General features: G+C 42.6%; 1 protein-coding gene across 5 annotated transcripts in view; it reads right to left on the bottom strand.

Moving 5' to 3' along the window:
- Window positions 1-18073, bottom strand: part of akap13a (A-kinase anchoring protein 13a) — a 116138-nt gene that overhangs the window by 71235 nt on the left and 26830 nt on the right. For all 5 annotated transcript variants that reach the window (XM_087792995.1, XM_087792997.1, XM_087792998.1 and 2 more), the window contains exons 2-7: window positions 15669-15712; window positions 12734-12881; window positions 7290-7435; window positions 7071-7233; window positions 4384-4567; window positions 2588-2744 (exon numbers count right to left, since the gene is read on the bottom strand). In XM_087792995.1, the coding sequence (XP_087649121.1) occupies window positions 2588-2744; window positions 4384-4567; window positions 7071-7233; window positions 7290-7435; window positions 12734-12881; window positions 15669-15701 (831 nt within the window). In that variant the 5' untranslated portion in view covers window positions 15702-15712. The remainder of the gene's footprint in view (window positions 1-2587; window positions 2745-4383; window positions 4568-7070; window positions 7234-7289; window positions 7436-12733; window positions 12882-15668; window positions 15713-18073) is intronic.

Genomic DNA, 18073 nt, shown 5'->3' with positions numbered 1-18073 from the left:
TATCAGTGAGGTGTGTGTCAGTGTGTATGTCAGAGAGGTGTGTGTGTCAGTGAGGTGTGTGTATCAGTGTGTGTGTCAGTGAGGTGTGTGTATCAGTGTGTGTGTGTCAGTGTGTATGTCAGAGAGGTGTGTGTGTCAGTGTGTGTGTCAGTGAGGTGTGTGTATCAGTGTGTATGTCAGTGAGGTGTGTGTGTCAGTGTGTGTGTCAGTGTGTATGTCAGAGAGGTGTGTGTATCAGTGTGTATGTCAGTGAGGTGTGTGTATCAGTGTGTGTGTCAGTGAGGTGCGTGTGTCAGTGGGTGTGTCAGTGAGTTGTGTGTATCAGTGTGTGTGTCAGTGAGGTGTGTGTGTCAGTGAGGTGTGTGTATCAGTGTGTGTGTCAGTGTGTGTGTCAGTGAGGTGTGTGTTCAGTGTGTGTGTCAGTAAGGTGTGTGTTCAGTGTGTGTGTCAGTGGGTGTGTCAGTGAGGTGTGTGTGTCAGTGAGGTGTGTGTATCAGTGTGTGTGTCAGTGTGTGTATCAGTGTGTTTGTGTTTAGTGTGTGTGCATCTTTGTGTGTGTCAGTGAGGTGTGTGTATCAGTGTGTGTGTCAGTGAGGTGTGTGTATCAGTGTGTGTGTCAGTGAGGTGTGTGTATCAGTGTGTGTGTTAGTGAGGTGTGTGTATCAGTGTGTGTGTCGGTGAAGTGTGTATCAGAGTGTGTGTCAGTGAGGTGTGTGTATCAGTGTGTGTGTCGATGAGGTGTGTGTATCAGTGTGTGTTCAGTGTGTGTGTCAGTGAGGTGTGTGTATCAGTGTGTGTGTTAGTGAGGTGTGTTTTCATTGTGTGTGTCAGTGAGGTGTGTGTATCAGTGTGTGTGTCAGTGAGACATGTGTGTCGGTGTGTGTGTCAGTGAGGTGTGTGCGTCAGTGTGTTTCAGTGAGGTGTGTGTGTCAGTGTGTGTGTCAGTGAGGTGTGTGTATCAGTGTGTGTTAGTGAGGTGTGCATCAGTGAGGTGTGTGTATCAGTGTGTGTGTCAGTGAGGTGTGTGCATCAGTGTGTGTGTCGGTGAAGTGTGTATCAGAGTGTGTGTGAGTGAGGTGTGTGTATCAGTGTGTGTGTCGATGAGGTGTGTGTATCAGTGTGTGTTCAGTGTGTGTGTCAGTGAGGTGTGTGTATCAGTGTGTGTGTTAGTGAGGTGTGTTTTCATTGTGTGTGTCAGTGAGGTGTGTGTATCAGTGTGTGTGTCAGTGAGACATGTGTGTCGGTGTGTGTGTCAGTGAGGTGTGTGCGTCAGTGTGTTTCAGTGAGGTGTGTGTGTCAGTGTGTGTGTCAGTGAGGTGTGTGTATCAGTGTGTGTTAGTGAGGTGTGCATCAGTGAGTTGTGTGTGTCAGTGTGTGTTAGTGAGGTGTGTGTCAGTGAGGTGTGTGTGTCAGTGTGTTTCAGCGAGATGTGTGTATCAGTGTGTGTCAGTGAGGTGTGTGTCAGTGAGGTGTGTGTATCAGTGTGTGTCAGTGAGGTGTGTGTCAGTGAGGTGTGTGTATCATTGTGTGTCAGTGAGGTGTGTGTCAGTGAGGTGTGTGTATCAGTGTGTGTCAGTGAGGTGTGTGTATCAGTGTGTGTGTCAGTGAGGTGTGTGTATCAGTGTGTGTCAGTGAGGTGTGTGTCAGTGAGGTGTGTGTATCAGTGTGTGTCAGTGAGGTGTGTGTATCAGTGTGTGTGTCAGTGAGGTGTGTGTATCAGTGTGTGTCAGTGAGGTGTGTGTATCAGTGTGTGTGTCAGTGAGGTGTGTGTATCAGTGTGTGTCAGTGAGGTGTGTGTATCAGTGTGTGTGTCAGTGAGGTGTGTGTATCAGTGTGTGTCAGTGAGGTGTGTGTATCAGTGTGTGTTTCAGTGAGGTGTGTGTATCAGTGTGTGTTAGTGAGGTGTGTGTCAGTGAGGTGTGTGTATCAGTGAGGTGTGTGTGTATCAGTGTGTGTGTCAGTGAGGTGTGTGTATCAGTGTGTGTCAGTGAGGTGTGTGTATCAGTGTGTGTTAGTGAGGTGTGTGTATCAGTGTGTGTGTCAGTGAGGTGTGTGTATCAGTGTGTTTCAGTGAGGTGTGTGTATCAGTGTGTGTTAGTGAGGTGTGTGTCAGTGAGGTGTGTGTATCAGTGTGTGTCAGTGAGGTGTGTGTATCAGTGTGTGTTAGTGAGGTGTGTGTCAGTGAGGTGTGTGTATCAGTGTGTGTTAGTGAGGTGTGTGTCAGTGAGGTGTGTGTATCAGTGTGTGTGTCAGTGAGGTGTGTGTATCAGTGTGTGTTAGTGAGGTGTGTGTCAGTGAGGTGTGTGTATCAGTGTGTCAGTGAGGTGTGTGTATCAGTGTGTGTGTCAGTGAGGTGTGTGTATCAGTGTGTGTCAGTGAGGTGTGTGTATCAGTGTGTGTTAGTGAGGTGTGTGTCAGTGAGGTGTGTGTATCAGTGTGTGTTAGTGAGGTGTGTGTCAGTGAGGTGTGTGTATCAGTGTGTCAGAGAGGTGTGTGTATCAGTGTGTGTGTCAGTGAGGTGTGTGTATCAGTGTGTGTCAGTGAGGTGTGTGTCAGTGGCGCCCTCTGGTGACGGCGAGTGACAGACCTGGAGGTGCAGCAGCTGCTCCACACACACACTGAGACTCACACACTCGCGGCTGCTGTGCGTCAGAGTGTGTGTGTTCAGCGCCGGCTGGTTGGACCGGAGTTGTGCGTCCGAGGAGACTCTCTGGACCGGTCCTGGTTCTGGATCCTCCTGGACCCTGCACCGAGATCACAGTGAGATCAGCTGATCCTGAGGCCACGCCCCCCACTCCTCCCTGTGAGGTCACCACAGCTGAGGTCACTCATGTTTCTCTTCGCCGTCCTCACAGAGCTCAGCGTCACCGTGGTTACTGAACACTATTGAGTCACATGATCATCACAAGAGACCACACCCACACACACATGTACACAAACATCTACACACATCTACAAAAATATCTATATACACACACATCTACATATATAGCTACACACACATCTACACATATCTATACACACACATCTACACAAATATCTATACACACATATCTACGCACACATACATCTACACAAATATCTATACACACACATCTACACATATATCTATATACACAAATATCTACACACACACATATCTACACACACATCTACACATATATCTATATACACAAATATCTACACACACACATATCTACACACACATCTACACATATATCTATATACACAAATATCTACACACACACATATCTACACACACATCTACACATACATCTATATACACAAATATCTATATACACATATCTACACAAATATCTATACACACACATCTACACATATATCTATATACACAAATATCTATATACACACATCTACACAAATATCTACACACACACATATCTACACACACATCTACACATACATCTATATACACAAATATCTACACACACACATCTACACAAATATCTACACACACAAATATCTACACATACATCTATATACACATATATCTATATACACACATCTACACAAATATCTACACATACATCTATATACACAAATATCTATATACACACATCTACACAAATATCTACACACACACATATCTACACACACATCTACACATACATCTATATACACAAATATCTATATACACACATCTACACAAATATCTATACACACACATCTACACATATATCTATATACACAAATATCTACACACACACATATCTACACACACATCTACACATATATCTATATACACAAATATCTACACACACACATATCTACACACACATCTACACATATATCTATATACACAAATATCTACACACACACATATCTACACACACATCTACACATACATCTATATACACAAATATCTATATACACATATCTACACAAATATCTATACACACACATCTACACATATATCTATATACACATACCGGTCTACAGATACACATCTACACATATATCTATACACACACACATCTACACATTTATTTACACACACACATCTACACACATATTTATATACACACATCTACACATATATCTATATACACATACCGGTCTACAGACACACATCTACACATATATCTATACACACACATCTACACATTTATTTACACACACACATCTACACACATTTATATACACACATCTACACATATATCTATATACACATACATCTACACATTTATTTACACACACACATCTACACACATTTATATACACACATCTACACATATATCTATATACACATACCGGTCTACAGACACACATCTACACATATATCTATATACACACATCTACACATATATCTACATACACAGGTGTATACAAGTGTGTGCAGACGTCAGGTTGTGTGGATCTCACCGTGAGAGCAGGTCCAACAGAACCTGGTGTCCTCTCTGCCGGGCCAGAGCCGCCGGCGTCACTCCTTGTCTGTTGATCAGCGTCAGAGCGGCGGCGGCGCCGGCTTGTTGTAGCAGGAAGTGAGTGACTCGAGTCAGACCTCGACGAGCCGAGAAGTGAAGGAGGGTCTCTCGGGCCTCCAGGTCTGAGGAGGACAAGAGTGTGTTTGTGAGGACATGTCTCATGTGTGTGTGTTTGTGAGGACATGTCTCATGTGTGTGTGTTTGTAGAGACACGTCTCATGTGTGTGTTTGTTTGTAGAGACACGTCTCATGTGTGTGTTTGTGAGGACATGTCTCATGTGTGTGTTTGTGAGGACATGTCTCATGTGTGTGTTTGTTTGTAGAGACATGTCTCATGTGTGTGTGTTTGTGAGGACATGTCTCATGTGTGTGTGTTTGTGAGGACACGTCTCATGTGTGTGTTTGTGAGGACACGTCTCATGTGTGTGTGTTTGTGAGGACATGTCTCATGTGTGTGTTTGTTTGTAGAGACACGTCTCATGTGTGTGTTTGTGAGGACACGTCTCATGTGTGTGTGTTTGTGAGGACATGTCTCATGTGTGTGTTTGTTTGTAGAGACACGTCTCATGTGTGTGTTTGTTTGTAGAGACACGTCTCGTGTGTGTTTGTTTGTAGAGACACGTCTCATGTGTGTGTTTGGTTGTAGAGACACGTCTCATGTGTGTGTTTGTTTGTAGAGACACGTCTCATGTGTGTGTTTGTTTGTAGAGACACACCTCTCATGTGTGAGTTTGTTTGTAGAGACACGTCTCATGTGTGTGTTTGTTTGTAGAGACACGTCTCATGTGTGTGTGTTTGTGGAGACATGTCTCATGTGTGTGTTTGTTTGTAGAGACATGTCTCATGTGTGTGTTTGTTTGTAGAGACACGTCTCATGTGTGTGTGTTTGTGGAGACATGTCTCATGTGTGTGTTTGTTTGTAGAGACACGTCTCATGTGTGTGTTTGTGAGGACACGTCTTATGTGTGTGTGTTTGTTTGTAGAGACACGTCTCATGCTCATGTGTGTGTGTTTGTTTGTAGAGACACGTCTCATGTGTGTGTTTGTGAGGACACGTCTCATGTGTGTGTGTTTGTGGAGACATGTCTCATGTGTGTGTTTGTTTGTAGAGACACGTCTCATGTGTGTGTGTTTGTGGAGACATGTCTCATGTGTGTGTTTGTTTGTAGAGACACGTCTCATGTGTGTGTGTTTGTGGAGACATGTCTCATGTGTGTGTTTGTTTGTAGAGACATGTCTCATATGTGTGTTTGTTTGTAGAGACACGTCTCATGTGTGTGTGTTTGTGGAGACATGTCTCATGTGTGTGTTTGTTTGTAGAGACATGTCTCATGTGTGTGTTTGTGGAGACATGTCTCACAAGTATGTGTTTGTGTGTAAAAACTGGATGCTCTGAATCACACCTGGATGTACTAACTCACACCTGAGTGACTCACACCTGAGTGACTCACACCTGAGTGACTCACACCTGGATGTACTGACTCACACCTGGATGACTCACACCTGGATGACTCACTCTTGGATGCTCTGAATCACACCTGGATGACTCACACCTGGATGACTCACACCTGGGTGACTCACACCTGAGTGATTCACACCTGGATGACTCACACCTGGATGACTCACACCTGGATGACTCACGACTGAGTGATTCACACCTGAATGACTCACACCTGGATGTACTGACTCACACCTGGATGACTCACACCTGGGTGACTCAAACCTGGATGACTCACTCTTGGATGCTCTGAATCACACCTGGATGACTCACACCTGGATGACTCACACCTGGGTGACTCACACCTGAGTGATTCACACCTGGATGACTCACACCTGGATGACTCACACCTGGGTGACTCACACCTGAGTGATTCACACCTGAGTGACTCACACCTGAGTGACTCACACCTGGATGACTCACACCTGAGTGATTCACACCTGAGTGACTCACACCTGAGAGACTCACACCTGGATGACTCACACCTGAGTGACTCACACCTGAGCGACTCACACCTGAGTGACACCTGAGTGACTCACACCTGGATGACTCACACCTGAGTGACTCACACCTGAGCGACTCACACCTGAGTGACACCTGAGTGACTCACACCTGGATGACTCACACCTGAGTGACACCTGAGTGACTCACACCTGAGTGACTCACACCTGAGCGACTCACACCTGAGTGACGACACCTGAGTGACTCACACCTGGATGACTCACACCTGAGTGACTCACACCTGAGCGACTCACACCTGAGTGACACCTGAGTGACTCACACCTGGATGACTCACACCTGAGTGACACCTGAGTGACTCACACCTGAGTGACTCACACCTGAGCGACTCACACCTGAGTGACACCTGAGTGACTCACACCTGAGTGACACCTGAGCGACTCACACCTGAGTGACACCTGAGCGACTCACACCTGAGTGACACCTGAGCGACTCACACCTGAGCGACTCACACCTGAGTGACTCACACCTGAGTGACACCTGAGCGACTCACACCTGAGTGACACCTGAGTGACTCACACCTGAGCGACTCACACCTGAGTGACACCTGAGCGACTCACACCTGAGTGACACCTGAGTGACACCTGAGTGACACCTGAGTGACTCACCTGCACAGGTGCTGCCCAGCAGGCTCCAGCCCGGCGGCAGCTGCAGGTGATGTAGAGCCAGAGACAGACTCTGGTCCAGACGCTCACACTCCTGCAGAGGGATCTGACACTCGTCCAGCAGCAGCGCCCCCTCCAGGCCGTCGGCGCGCCCCGCCGTGCTCACCTGAGAGAAGCAGGTGAGTTACGGGGTCACGAGGTCGACGCGGGTCCGTCACTCACCAGGAACTGAGCCATGTCGAAGGCCAGATCCTGCACGAAGCTGAACCTCTGCTCGTCCAGCGGGACCACGAGACCCGGACATGGCGGCGCCTCCTGGGTCTGGACCGAACACAAGGTCACGGACACGACCTCGCAGCAGTCGTGAGCTGCAGAGAAGATTCACCAGTTGATGCTCCAATGAAGAAGATTCTTTACATGTTGACTTTAGGATTTAAAACTGATGTTAGAAGATCAGACTTTATTGATCCTTTACATTCTGTCAATCATTGTTGAACTGATGTGTGTTGTTTTGATGTGTGACTCTATTGTGTCATCAGTGTGTGTGTTGTTGTGATGTGTGACTCTATTGTGTCATCAGTGTGTGTGTTGTTGTGATGTGTGACTCTATTGTGTCATCAGTGTGTGTGTTGTTGTGATGTGTGACTCTATTGTGTCATCAGTGTGTGTGTGTTGTTGTGATGTGTGACTCTATTGTGTCATCAGTGTGTGTGTTGTTTTGATGTGTGACTCTATTGTATCATCAGTGTGTGTTGTTGTGATGTGTGACTCTATTGTGTCATCAGTGTGTGTGTTGTTTTGATGTGTGACTCTATTGTGTCATCAGTGTGTGTGTGTTGTTGTTGTGATGTGTGACTCTATTGTGTCATCAGTGTGTGTGTGTTGTTGTGATGTGTGACTCTATTGTGTCATCAGTGTGTGTGTTGTTGTGATGTGTGACTCTATTGTGTCATCAGTGTGTGTGTTGTTTTGATGTGTGACTCTATTGTGTCATCAGTGTGTGTGTTGTTGTGATGTGTGACTCTATTGTGTTATCAGTGTGTGTGTTGTTTTGATGTGTGACTCTATTGTGTCATCAGTGTGTGTGTTGTTTTGATGTGTGACTCTATTGTGTCATCAGTGTGTGTGTGTTGTTGTTGTGATGTGTGACTCTATTGTGTCATCAGTGTGTGTGTGTTGTTGTGATGTGTGACTCTATTGTGTCATCAGTGTGTGTGTTGTTGTGATGTGTGACTCTATTGTGTCATCAGTGTGTGTGTTGTTTTGATGTGTGACTCTATTGTGTCATCAGTGTGTGTGTTGTTGTGATGTGTGACTCTATTGTGTTATCAGTGTGTGTGTTGTTTTGATGTGTGACTCTATTGTGTCATCAGTGTGTGTGTTGTTTTGATGTGTGACTCTATTGTATCATCAGTGTGTGTGTTGTTGTGATGTGTGACTCTATTGTGTCATCAGTGTGTGTGTTGTTGTGATGTGTGACTCTATTGTGTCATCAGTGTGTGTGTGTTGTTGTTGTGATGTGTGACTCTATTGTGTCATCAGTGTGTGTGTTGTTGTGATGTGTGACTCTATTGTGTCATCAGTGTGTGTTGTTGTGATGTGTGACTCTATTGTGTCATCAGTGTGTGTGTGTTGTTGTGATGTGTGACTCTATTGTGTCATCAGTGTGTGTGTGTTGTTGTGATGTGTGACTCTATTGTGTCATCAGTGTGTGTGTGTTGTTTTGATGTGTGACTCTATTGTGTCATCAGTGTGTGTGTTGTTGTGATGTGTGACTCTATTGTGTCATCAGTGTGTGTGTTGTTGTGATGTGTGACTCTATTGTGTCATCAGTGTGTGTGTGTTGTTGTTGTGATGTGTGACTCTATTGTGTCATCAGTGTGTGTGTGTTGTTGTGATGTGTGACTCTATTGTGTCATCAGTGTGTGTGTTGTTGTGATGTGTGACTCTATTGTGTCATCAGTGTGTGTGTTGTTTTGATGTGTGACTCTATTGTGTCATCAGTGTGTGTGTTGTTGTGATGTGTGACTCTATTGTGTTATCAGTGTGTGTGTTGTTTTGATGTGTGACTCTATTGTATCATCAGTGTGTGTGTTGTTCTGATGTGTGACTCTATTGTATCATCAGTGTGTGTGTTGTTGTGATGTGTGTCTCTATTGTGTCATCAGTGTGTGTGTTGTTGTGATGTGTGACTCTATTGTATCATCAGCGTGTGTGTGTTGTTGTGATGTGTGACTCTATTGTATCATCAGTGTGTGTGTGTGTTGTGATGTGTGACTCTAGTGTGTCATCAGTGTGTGTGTTGTTGTGATGTGTGACTCTATTGTATCATCAGTGTGTGTGTGTTGTTGTGATGTGTGACTCTATTGTGTCATCACTGTGTGTGTTGTTGTGATGTGTGACTCTATTGTGTCATCAGTGTGTGTGTTGTTGTGATGTGTGACTCTATTGTATCATCAGTGTGTGTGTGTTGTTTTGATGTGTGACTCTATTGTGTCATCAGTGTGTGTGTTGTTGTGATGTGTGACTCTATTGTGTTATCAGTGTGTGTGTTGTTTTGATGTGTGACTCTATTGTGTCATCAGTGTGTGTGTTGTTTTGATGTGTGACTCTATTGTGTCATCAGTGTGTGTGTGTTGTTGTTGTGATGTGTGACTCTATTGTGTCATCAGTGTGTGTGTGTTGTTGTGATGTGTGACTCTATTGTGTCATCAGTGTGTGTGTTGTTGTGATGTGTGACTCTATTGTGTCATCAGTGTGTGTGTTGTTTTGATGTGTGACTCTATTGTGTCATCAGTGTGTGTGTTGTTGTGATGTGTGACTCTATTGTGTTATCAGTGTGTGTGTTGTTTTGATGTGTGACTCTATTGTGTCATCAGTGTGTGTGTTGTTTTGATGTGTGACTCTATTGTATCATCAGTGTGTGTGTTGTTGTGATGTGTGACTCTATTGTGTCATCAGTGTGTGTGTTGTTTTGATGTGTGACTCTATTGTGTCATCAGTGTGTGTGTTGTTGTGATGTGTGACTCTATTGTGTCATCAGTGTGTGTTGTTGTGATGTGTGACTCTATTGTGTCATCAGTGTGTGTGTGTTGTTGTGATGTGTGACTCTATTGTGTCATCAGTGTGTGTGTGTTGTTGTGATGTGTGACTCTATTGTGTCATCAGTGTGTGTGTGTTGTTTTGATGTGTGACTCTATTGTGTCATCAGTGTGTGTGTTGTTGTGATGTGTGACTCTATTGTGTCATCAGTGTGTGTGTTGTTGTGATGTGTGACTCTATTGTGTCATCAGTGTGTGTGTGTTGTTGTTGTGATGTGTGACTCTATTGTGTCATCAGTGTGTGTGTTGTTGTGATGTGTGACTCTATTGTGTCATCAGTGTGTGTTGTTGTGATGTGTGACTCTATTGTGTCATCAGTGTGTGTGTGTTGTTGTGATGTGTGACTCTATTGTGTCATCAGTGTGTGTGTGTTGTTGTGATGTGTGACTCTATTGTGTCATCAGTGTGTGTGTGTTGTTTTGATGTGTGACTCTATTGTGTCATCAGTGTGTGTGTTGTTGTGATGTGTGACTCTATTGTGTCATCAGTGTGTGTGTTGTTGTGATGTGTGACTCTATTGTGTCATCAGTGTGTGTGTGTTGTTGTTGTGATGTGTGACTCTATTGTGTCATCAGTGTGTGTGTGTTGTTGTGATGTGTGACTCTATTGTGTCATCAGTGTGTGTGTTGTTGTGATGTGTGACTCTATTGTGTCATCAGTGTGTGTGTTGTTTTGATGTGTGACTCTATTGTGTCATCAGTGTGTGTGTTGTTGTGATGTGTGACTCTATTGTGTTATCAGTGTGTGTGTTGTTTTGATGTGTGACTCTATTGTATCATCAGTGTGTGTGTTGTTCTGATGTGTGACTCTATTGTATCATCAGTGTGTGTGTTGTTGTGATGTGTGTCTCTATTGTGTCATCAGTGTGTGTGTTGTTGTGATGTGTGACTCTATTGTATCATCAGCGTGTGTGTGTTGTTGTGATGTGTGACTCTATTGTATCATCAGTGTGTGTGTGTGTTGTGATGTGTGACTCTAGTGTGTCATCAGTGTGTGTGTTGTTGTGATGTGTGACTCTATTGTATCATCAGTGTGTGTGTGTTGTTGTGATGTGTGACTCTATTGTGTCATCACTGTGTGTGTTGTTGTGATGTGTGACTCTATTGTGTCATCAGTGTGTGTGTTGTTGTGATGTGTGACTCTATTGTATCATCAGTGTGTGTGTGTTGTTTTGATGTGTGACTCTATTGTGTCATCAGTGTGTGTGTTGTTTTGATGTGTGACTCTATTGTGTCATCAGCGTGTGTGTGTTGTTGTGATGTGTGACTCTATTGTATCATCAGCGTGTGTGTTGTTTTGATGTGTGACTCTATTGTGTCATCAGTGTGTGTGTGTGGGTGTTGTTGTGATGTGTGACTCTATTGTATCATCAGTGTGTGTGTGTGGGTGTTGTTGTGATGTGTGACTCTATTGTATCATCAGTGTGTGTGTGTTGTTTTGATGTGTGATTCTATTGTATCATCAGCGTGTGTGTGTTGTTGTGATGTGTGACTCTATTGTATCATCAGTGTGTGTGTGTTGTTTTGATGTGTGACTCTATTGTATCATCAGTGTGTGTGTTGTTGTGATGTGTGACTCTATTGTATCATCAGTGTGTGTGTTGTTTTGATGTGTGACTCTATTGTATCATCAGCATGTGTGTGTTGTTGTGATGTATGACTCTATTGTATCATCAGTGTGTGTGTTGTTGTGATGTGTGACTCTATTGTATCATCAGTGTGTGTGTGTTGTTTTGATGTGTGACTCTAGTGCTTCATCAGTGTGTGTGTGGGTGTTGTTGTGATGTGTGACTCTATTGTATCATCAGTGTGTGTGTTTTGTTTTGATGTGTGATTCTATTGTATCATCAGCGTGTGTGTGTTGTTGTGATGTGTGACTCTATTGTATCATCAGTGTGTGTGTGTTGTTTTGATGTGTGACTGTATTGTATCATCAGTGTGTGTGTTGTTGTGATGCGTGACTCTATTGTATCATCAGTGTGTGTGTGTTGTTGTGATGTGTGACTCTATTGTATCATCAGTGTGTGTGTTGTTTTGATGTGTGACTCTATTGTATCATCAGTGTGTGTGTTGTTTTGATGTGTGACTCTATTGTATCATCAGCATGTGTGTGTTGTTGTGATGTGTGACTCTATTGTATCATCAGTGTGTGTGTTGTTCTGATGTGTGACTCTATTGTATCATCAGTGTGTGTGTTGTTTTGATGTGTGACTCTATTGTATCATCAGTGTGTGTGTGTGTTGTTGTGATGTGTGACTCTATTGTATCATCAGTGTGTGTGTGTGTGTTGTTGTGAAGTGTGACTCTATTGTATCATCAGTGTGTGTGTGTGTGTTGTTGTGATGTGTGACTCTATTGTATCATCACTGTGTGTGTGTGTGTGTGTGTGTGTGTGTGTGTGTGTGTGTGTGTGTGTGTTGATGAAATCTTGTTGATCATAACCACACCCACTCTGCTGTGATTGGTCAAGGATTGAGGTCTGTCACTGCGTGTCACCAATCACATGTGTGTGATGAAAGTGAAACACCTCAGAGGGGCCTGGAGAGAGAGGTCAAGGGTCACTCACCTGGACACACGGCCTGCAGGGTGTTGGGTCCAGACCTGACGGTGCTGGTCATGTGACTCTGTGAGCTGCCAGAGAAGAGCAGGAAGTAGTGGACGTGGTCTTCATGGAGCTCCTCGTCCGTCAGCTGCACAGTGACCACACACTGACCCTGGACACAGTGAGGACCAGACATCAGTGTGTCACACAAGGTCATGGACACTCAAGGGTTCATGGACACTCAAGGGTTCATGGACACTCAAGGGTTCATGGACACTCAAGGGTTCATGGACACTCGAGGGTTCATGGACACTCAAGGGTTCATGGACACTCGAGGGTTCATGGACACTCAAGGGTTCATGGACACTAAAGGGTTCATGGACACTCGAGGGTTCATGGACACTCAAGGGTTCATAGACACTCGAGGGTTCATGGACACTCGAGGGTTCATGGACACTCGAGGGTTCATGGACACTCGAGGGTTCATGGACACTCGAGGGTTCATGGACACTCAAGGGTTCATGGACACTCGAGGGTTCATGGACACTCGAGGGTTCATGGACACTCGAGGGTTCATGGACACTCGAGGGTTCATGGACACTCGAGGGTTCATGGACACTCGAGGGTTCATGGACACTCGAGGGTTCATGGACACTCGAGGGTTCATGGACACTCAAGGGTTCATGGACACTCAAGGGTTCATGGACACTCGAGGGTTCATGGACACTCGAGGGTTCATGGACACTCGAGGGTTCATGGACACTCAAGGGTTCATGGACACTCGAGGGTTCATGGACACTCAAGGGTTCATTGACACTCGAGGGTTCATGGGCACTCAAGGGTTCATGGGCACTCGAGGGTTCATGGACACTCGAGGGTTCATGGACACTCAAGGGTTCATGGACACTCAAGGGTTCATGGACACTCGAGGGTTCATGGACACTCGAGGGTTCATGGACACTCAAGGGTTCATGGACACTCGAGGGTTCATGGACACTCAAGGGTTCATGGACACTCGAGGGTTCATGGACACTCGAGGGTTCATGGACACTCAAGGGTTCATGGACACTCGAGGGTTCATGGACACTCAAGGGTTCATGGACACTCAAGGGTTCATGGACACTCGAGGGTACATGGACACTCAAGGGTTCATGGACACTCGAGGGTTCATGGACACTCAAGGGTTCATGGACACTCGAGGGTTCATGGACCCTCAAGGGTTCATGGACACTCGAGGGTTCATGGACACTCGAGGGTTCATGGACACTCAAGGGTTCATGGACACTCAAGGGTTCATGGACACTCAAGGGTTCATGGACACTCGAGGGTTCATGGACACTCGAGGGTTCATGGACACTCAAGGGTTCATGGACACTCAAGGGTTCATTGACACTCGAGGGTTCATGGACACTCAAGGGTTCATGGACACTCAAGGGTTCATTGACACTCGAGGGTTCATGGACACTCGAGGGTTCATGGACACTCAAGGGTTCATGGACACTCAAGGGTTCATTGACACTCGAGGGTACATGGACACTCAAGGGTTCATGGACACTCGAGGGTTCATGGACACTCAAGGGTTCATGGACACTCGAGGGTTCATGGACACTCGAGGGTTCATGGACACTCAAGGGTTCATGGACACTCAAGGGTTCATTGACACTCGAGGGTACATGGACACTCAAGGGTTCATGGACACTCGAGGGTTCATGGACACTCAAGGGTTCATGGACACTCGAGGGTTCATGGACACTCAAGGGTTCATGGACACTCGAGGGTTCATGGACACTCAAGGGTTCATGGACACTCAAGGGTTCATGGACACTCAAGGGTTCATGGACACTCGAGGGTTCATGGACACTCAAGGGTTCATGGACACTCAAGGGTTCATGGACACTCAAGGGTTCACAAGTCACTAGAGTTAAGTCATGAAAATAATAAATATTTATTAGTCGTGTGATTAGAACATAAACTCAAGAATACAATTGTTTTATGGATGAAATATCTTAATTTTAAACAATATACTATATTATACTAAAACATAATATACTATACTGTAATATAACATAATCTACTATACTATACTATACTATAAACTATAATATAACATAATATACTATAATATAACATAATATACTATAATATAACATAATATAATATACTATAACATAATATACTATACTATAATATAACATAATATACTATACTATACTATATACTATAATATAACATAACATAATATACTATAATATAACATAATATAATATACTATAACATAATATAATAAACTATAACATACTATACTATACTATAACATAATATACTATACTATTCTATAATATAACATAATATACTATACTATACTATACTATAACATAACATAATATACTATAAAATAATATATTATACTATATACTATACTATATCATAATATACTATACTATACTATAACATAATATAATATACTATAACATACTATACTATACTATAATATAACATAATATACTATAACATAATATACTATACTATACTATAATATAACAATATAATATAATATACTATAACATAACATAATATACTATAAAATAATATATTATACTACATACTATACTATATCATAACATACTATACTATACTATAATATAACAATATAATATACTATACTATAACATAATATACTAATATACTATATTCTTCATCATCTTCTTCATCTTCATCATCATCATCATCATCATCATCATCTTCATCATCATCGTCATCTTCATCTTCTTCATCTTCATCATCATCATCAGTGGTTCTGGGTCAACATTCTACACCAGGATCTGCAGCGACTTGTTCTCATGTTCCAGATGTTGTCAGAGTTTGTTCAGAACATTCCACAAGAGTAAAGAACACGTGAAGATCCAACTGCTCTGGTCTATCATGCAGTTCTCCAGCAGACCACTAGAGGCATACTCACGTAGAGAGGAGCTTGCTTGGGCGTGATCTTCATGTCTGTGGACACTGTGGAGACACAGAAGTTTATCTTCACCATTTCATCTTCACATGTTTTCTACTGCGACGTTTATTCAGAGTCTAAGTTCCTCCTCGTGGCTCTGATCCTCCAGAAGAAGCTGCAGGACCAGAGACTCAGATCAATATTGAAGAAGTGGGAAAGTGTCTGTTTGACCTTCTGTGTTCATCCTGTTCCTCGTGACATCATCGTGAAGGAACTTTTACATAGAACAACATATTGTATCTTTAAATACTATCAACATGAAAATATAAAAGTTTTTTCATGTTTGTGTTGCAATTAAACTTCCGGCCTCTAGGCGGCAGCAATCATTACATCACACATCCACAGCTGAAGGAAGAACGATGACTGAGGACGAGAGGATACAGTGAGTCCAGCAGCTTTTAAATCTGAAGTTTGGACATTTGGTTTAAAAACAAATGAAAGTAGTTACGACTTCAAGAGTCATGTGGTCTGTAAATACTACAACACCAGAGTCAAGTACTGGACAATACTACACATATATACTTGTTACTACACTATCACAACACCAGAGTCAAGTACTGGACAATACTACACATATATACTTGTTACTACACTATCACAACACCAGAGTCAAGTACTGGACAATACTACACATATATACTTGTTACTACACTATCACAACACCAGAGTCAAGTACTGGACAATACTACACATATATACTTGTTACTACACTATCACAACACCAGAGTCAAGTACTGGACAATACTACACATATATACTTGTTACTACACTATCACAACACCAGAGTCAAGTACTGGACAATACTACATATATATTTGTTACTACACTATCACAACACCAGAGTCAAGTACTGGACAATACTTCACATATATACTTGTTACTACACTATCACAACACCAGAGTCAAGTACTGGACAATACTACACATATATACTTGTTACTACACTATCACAACACCAGAGTCAAGTACTGGACAATACTACACATATATACTTGTTACTACACTATCACAACACCAGAGTCAAGTACTGGACAATACTACACATATATACTTGTTACTACACTATCACAACACCAGAGTCAAGTACTGGACAATACTACACATATATACTTGTTACTACACTATCACAACACCAGAGTCAAGTACTGGACAATACTACACATATATACTTGTTACTACACTATCACAACACCAGAGTCAAGTACTGGACAATACTACACATATATACTTGTTACTACACTATCACAACACCAGAGTCAAGTACTGGACAATACTACACATAAATACTTGTTACTACACTATCACAACACCAGAGTCAAGTACTGGACAATACTACACATATATACTTGTTACTACACTATCACAACACCAGAGTCAAGAAATGGATAATACTACACATATATACTTGTTACTACACTATCACAACACCAGAGTCAAGTACTCCACAATACTACACATATATACTTGTTACTACACTATCACAACACCAGAGTCAAGTACTCCACAATACTACACATATATACTTGTTACTACACTATCACAACACCAGAGTCAAGTACTCCACAATACTACAAATATATACTTGTTACTACACTATCACAACACCAGAGTCAAGTACTCCACAATACTACACATATATACTTGTTACTACACTATCACAACACCAGAGTCAAGTACTGGACAATACTACACATATATACTTGTTACTACACTATCACAACACCAGAGTCAAGTACTCCACAAAACTACACATATATACTTGTTACAACACTATCACAACACCAGAGTCAAGTACTCCACAATACTACACATATATACTTGTTACTACACTATCACAACACCAGAGTCAAGTACTCCACAATACTACAAATATATACTTGTTACTACACTATCACAACACCAGAGTCAAGTACTCCACAATACTACACATATATACTTGTTACTACACTATCACAACACCAGAGTCAAGTACTCCACAATACTACACATATATACTTGTTACTACACTATCACAACACCAGAGTCAAGAAATGGATAATACTACACATATATACTTGTTACTACACTATCACAACACCAGAGTCAAGTACTGGACAATACTACACATATATACTTGTTACTACACTATCACAACACCAGAGTCAAGTACTGGACAATACTACACATATATACTTGTTTCTACACTATCACAACACCAGAGTCAAGTACTGGACAATACTACACATATATACTTGTTACTACACTATCACAACACCAGAGTCAAGTACTCCACAATACTACACATATATACTTGTTACTACACTATCACAACACCAGAGTCAAGTACTGGACAATACTACACATATATACTTGTTACTACACTATCA

Source organism: Callionymus lyra, chromosome 6 (assembly GCF_982586985.1).
Source record: "Callionymus lyra chromosome 6, fCalLyr1.hap1.1, whole genome shotgun sequence".
Taxonomy (NCBI): domain Eukaryota; kingdom Metazoa; phylum Chordata; class Actinopteri; order Syngnathiformes; family Callionymidae; genus Callionymus; species Callionymus lyra.
The sequence above is the reverse complement of the archived record's forward strand: the minus strand, read 5'-3'. Positions and strand labels throughout refer to the sequence as shown.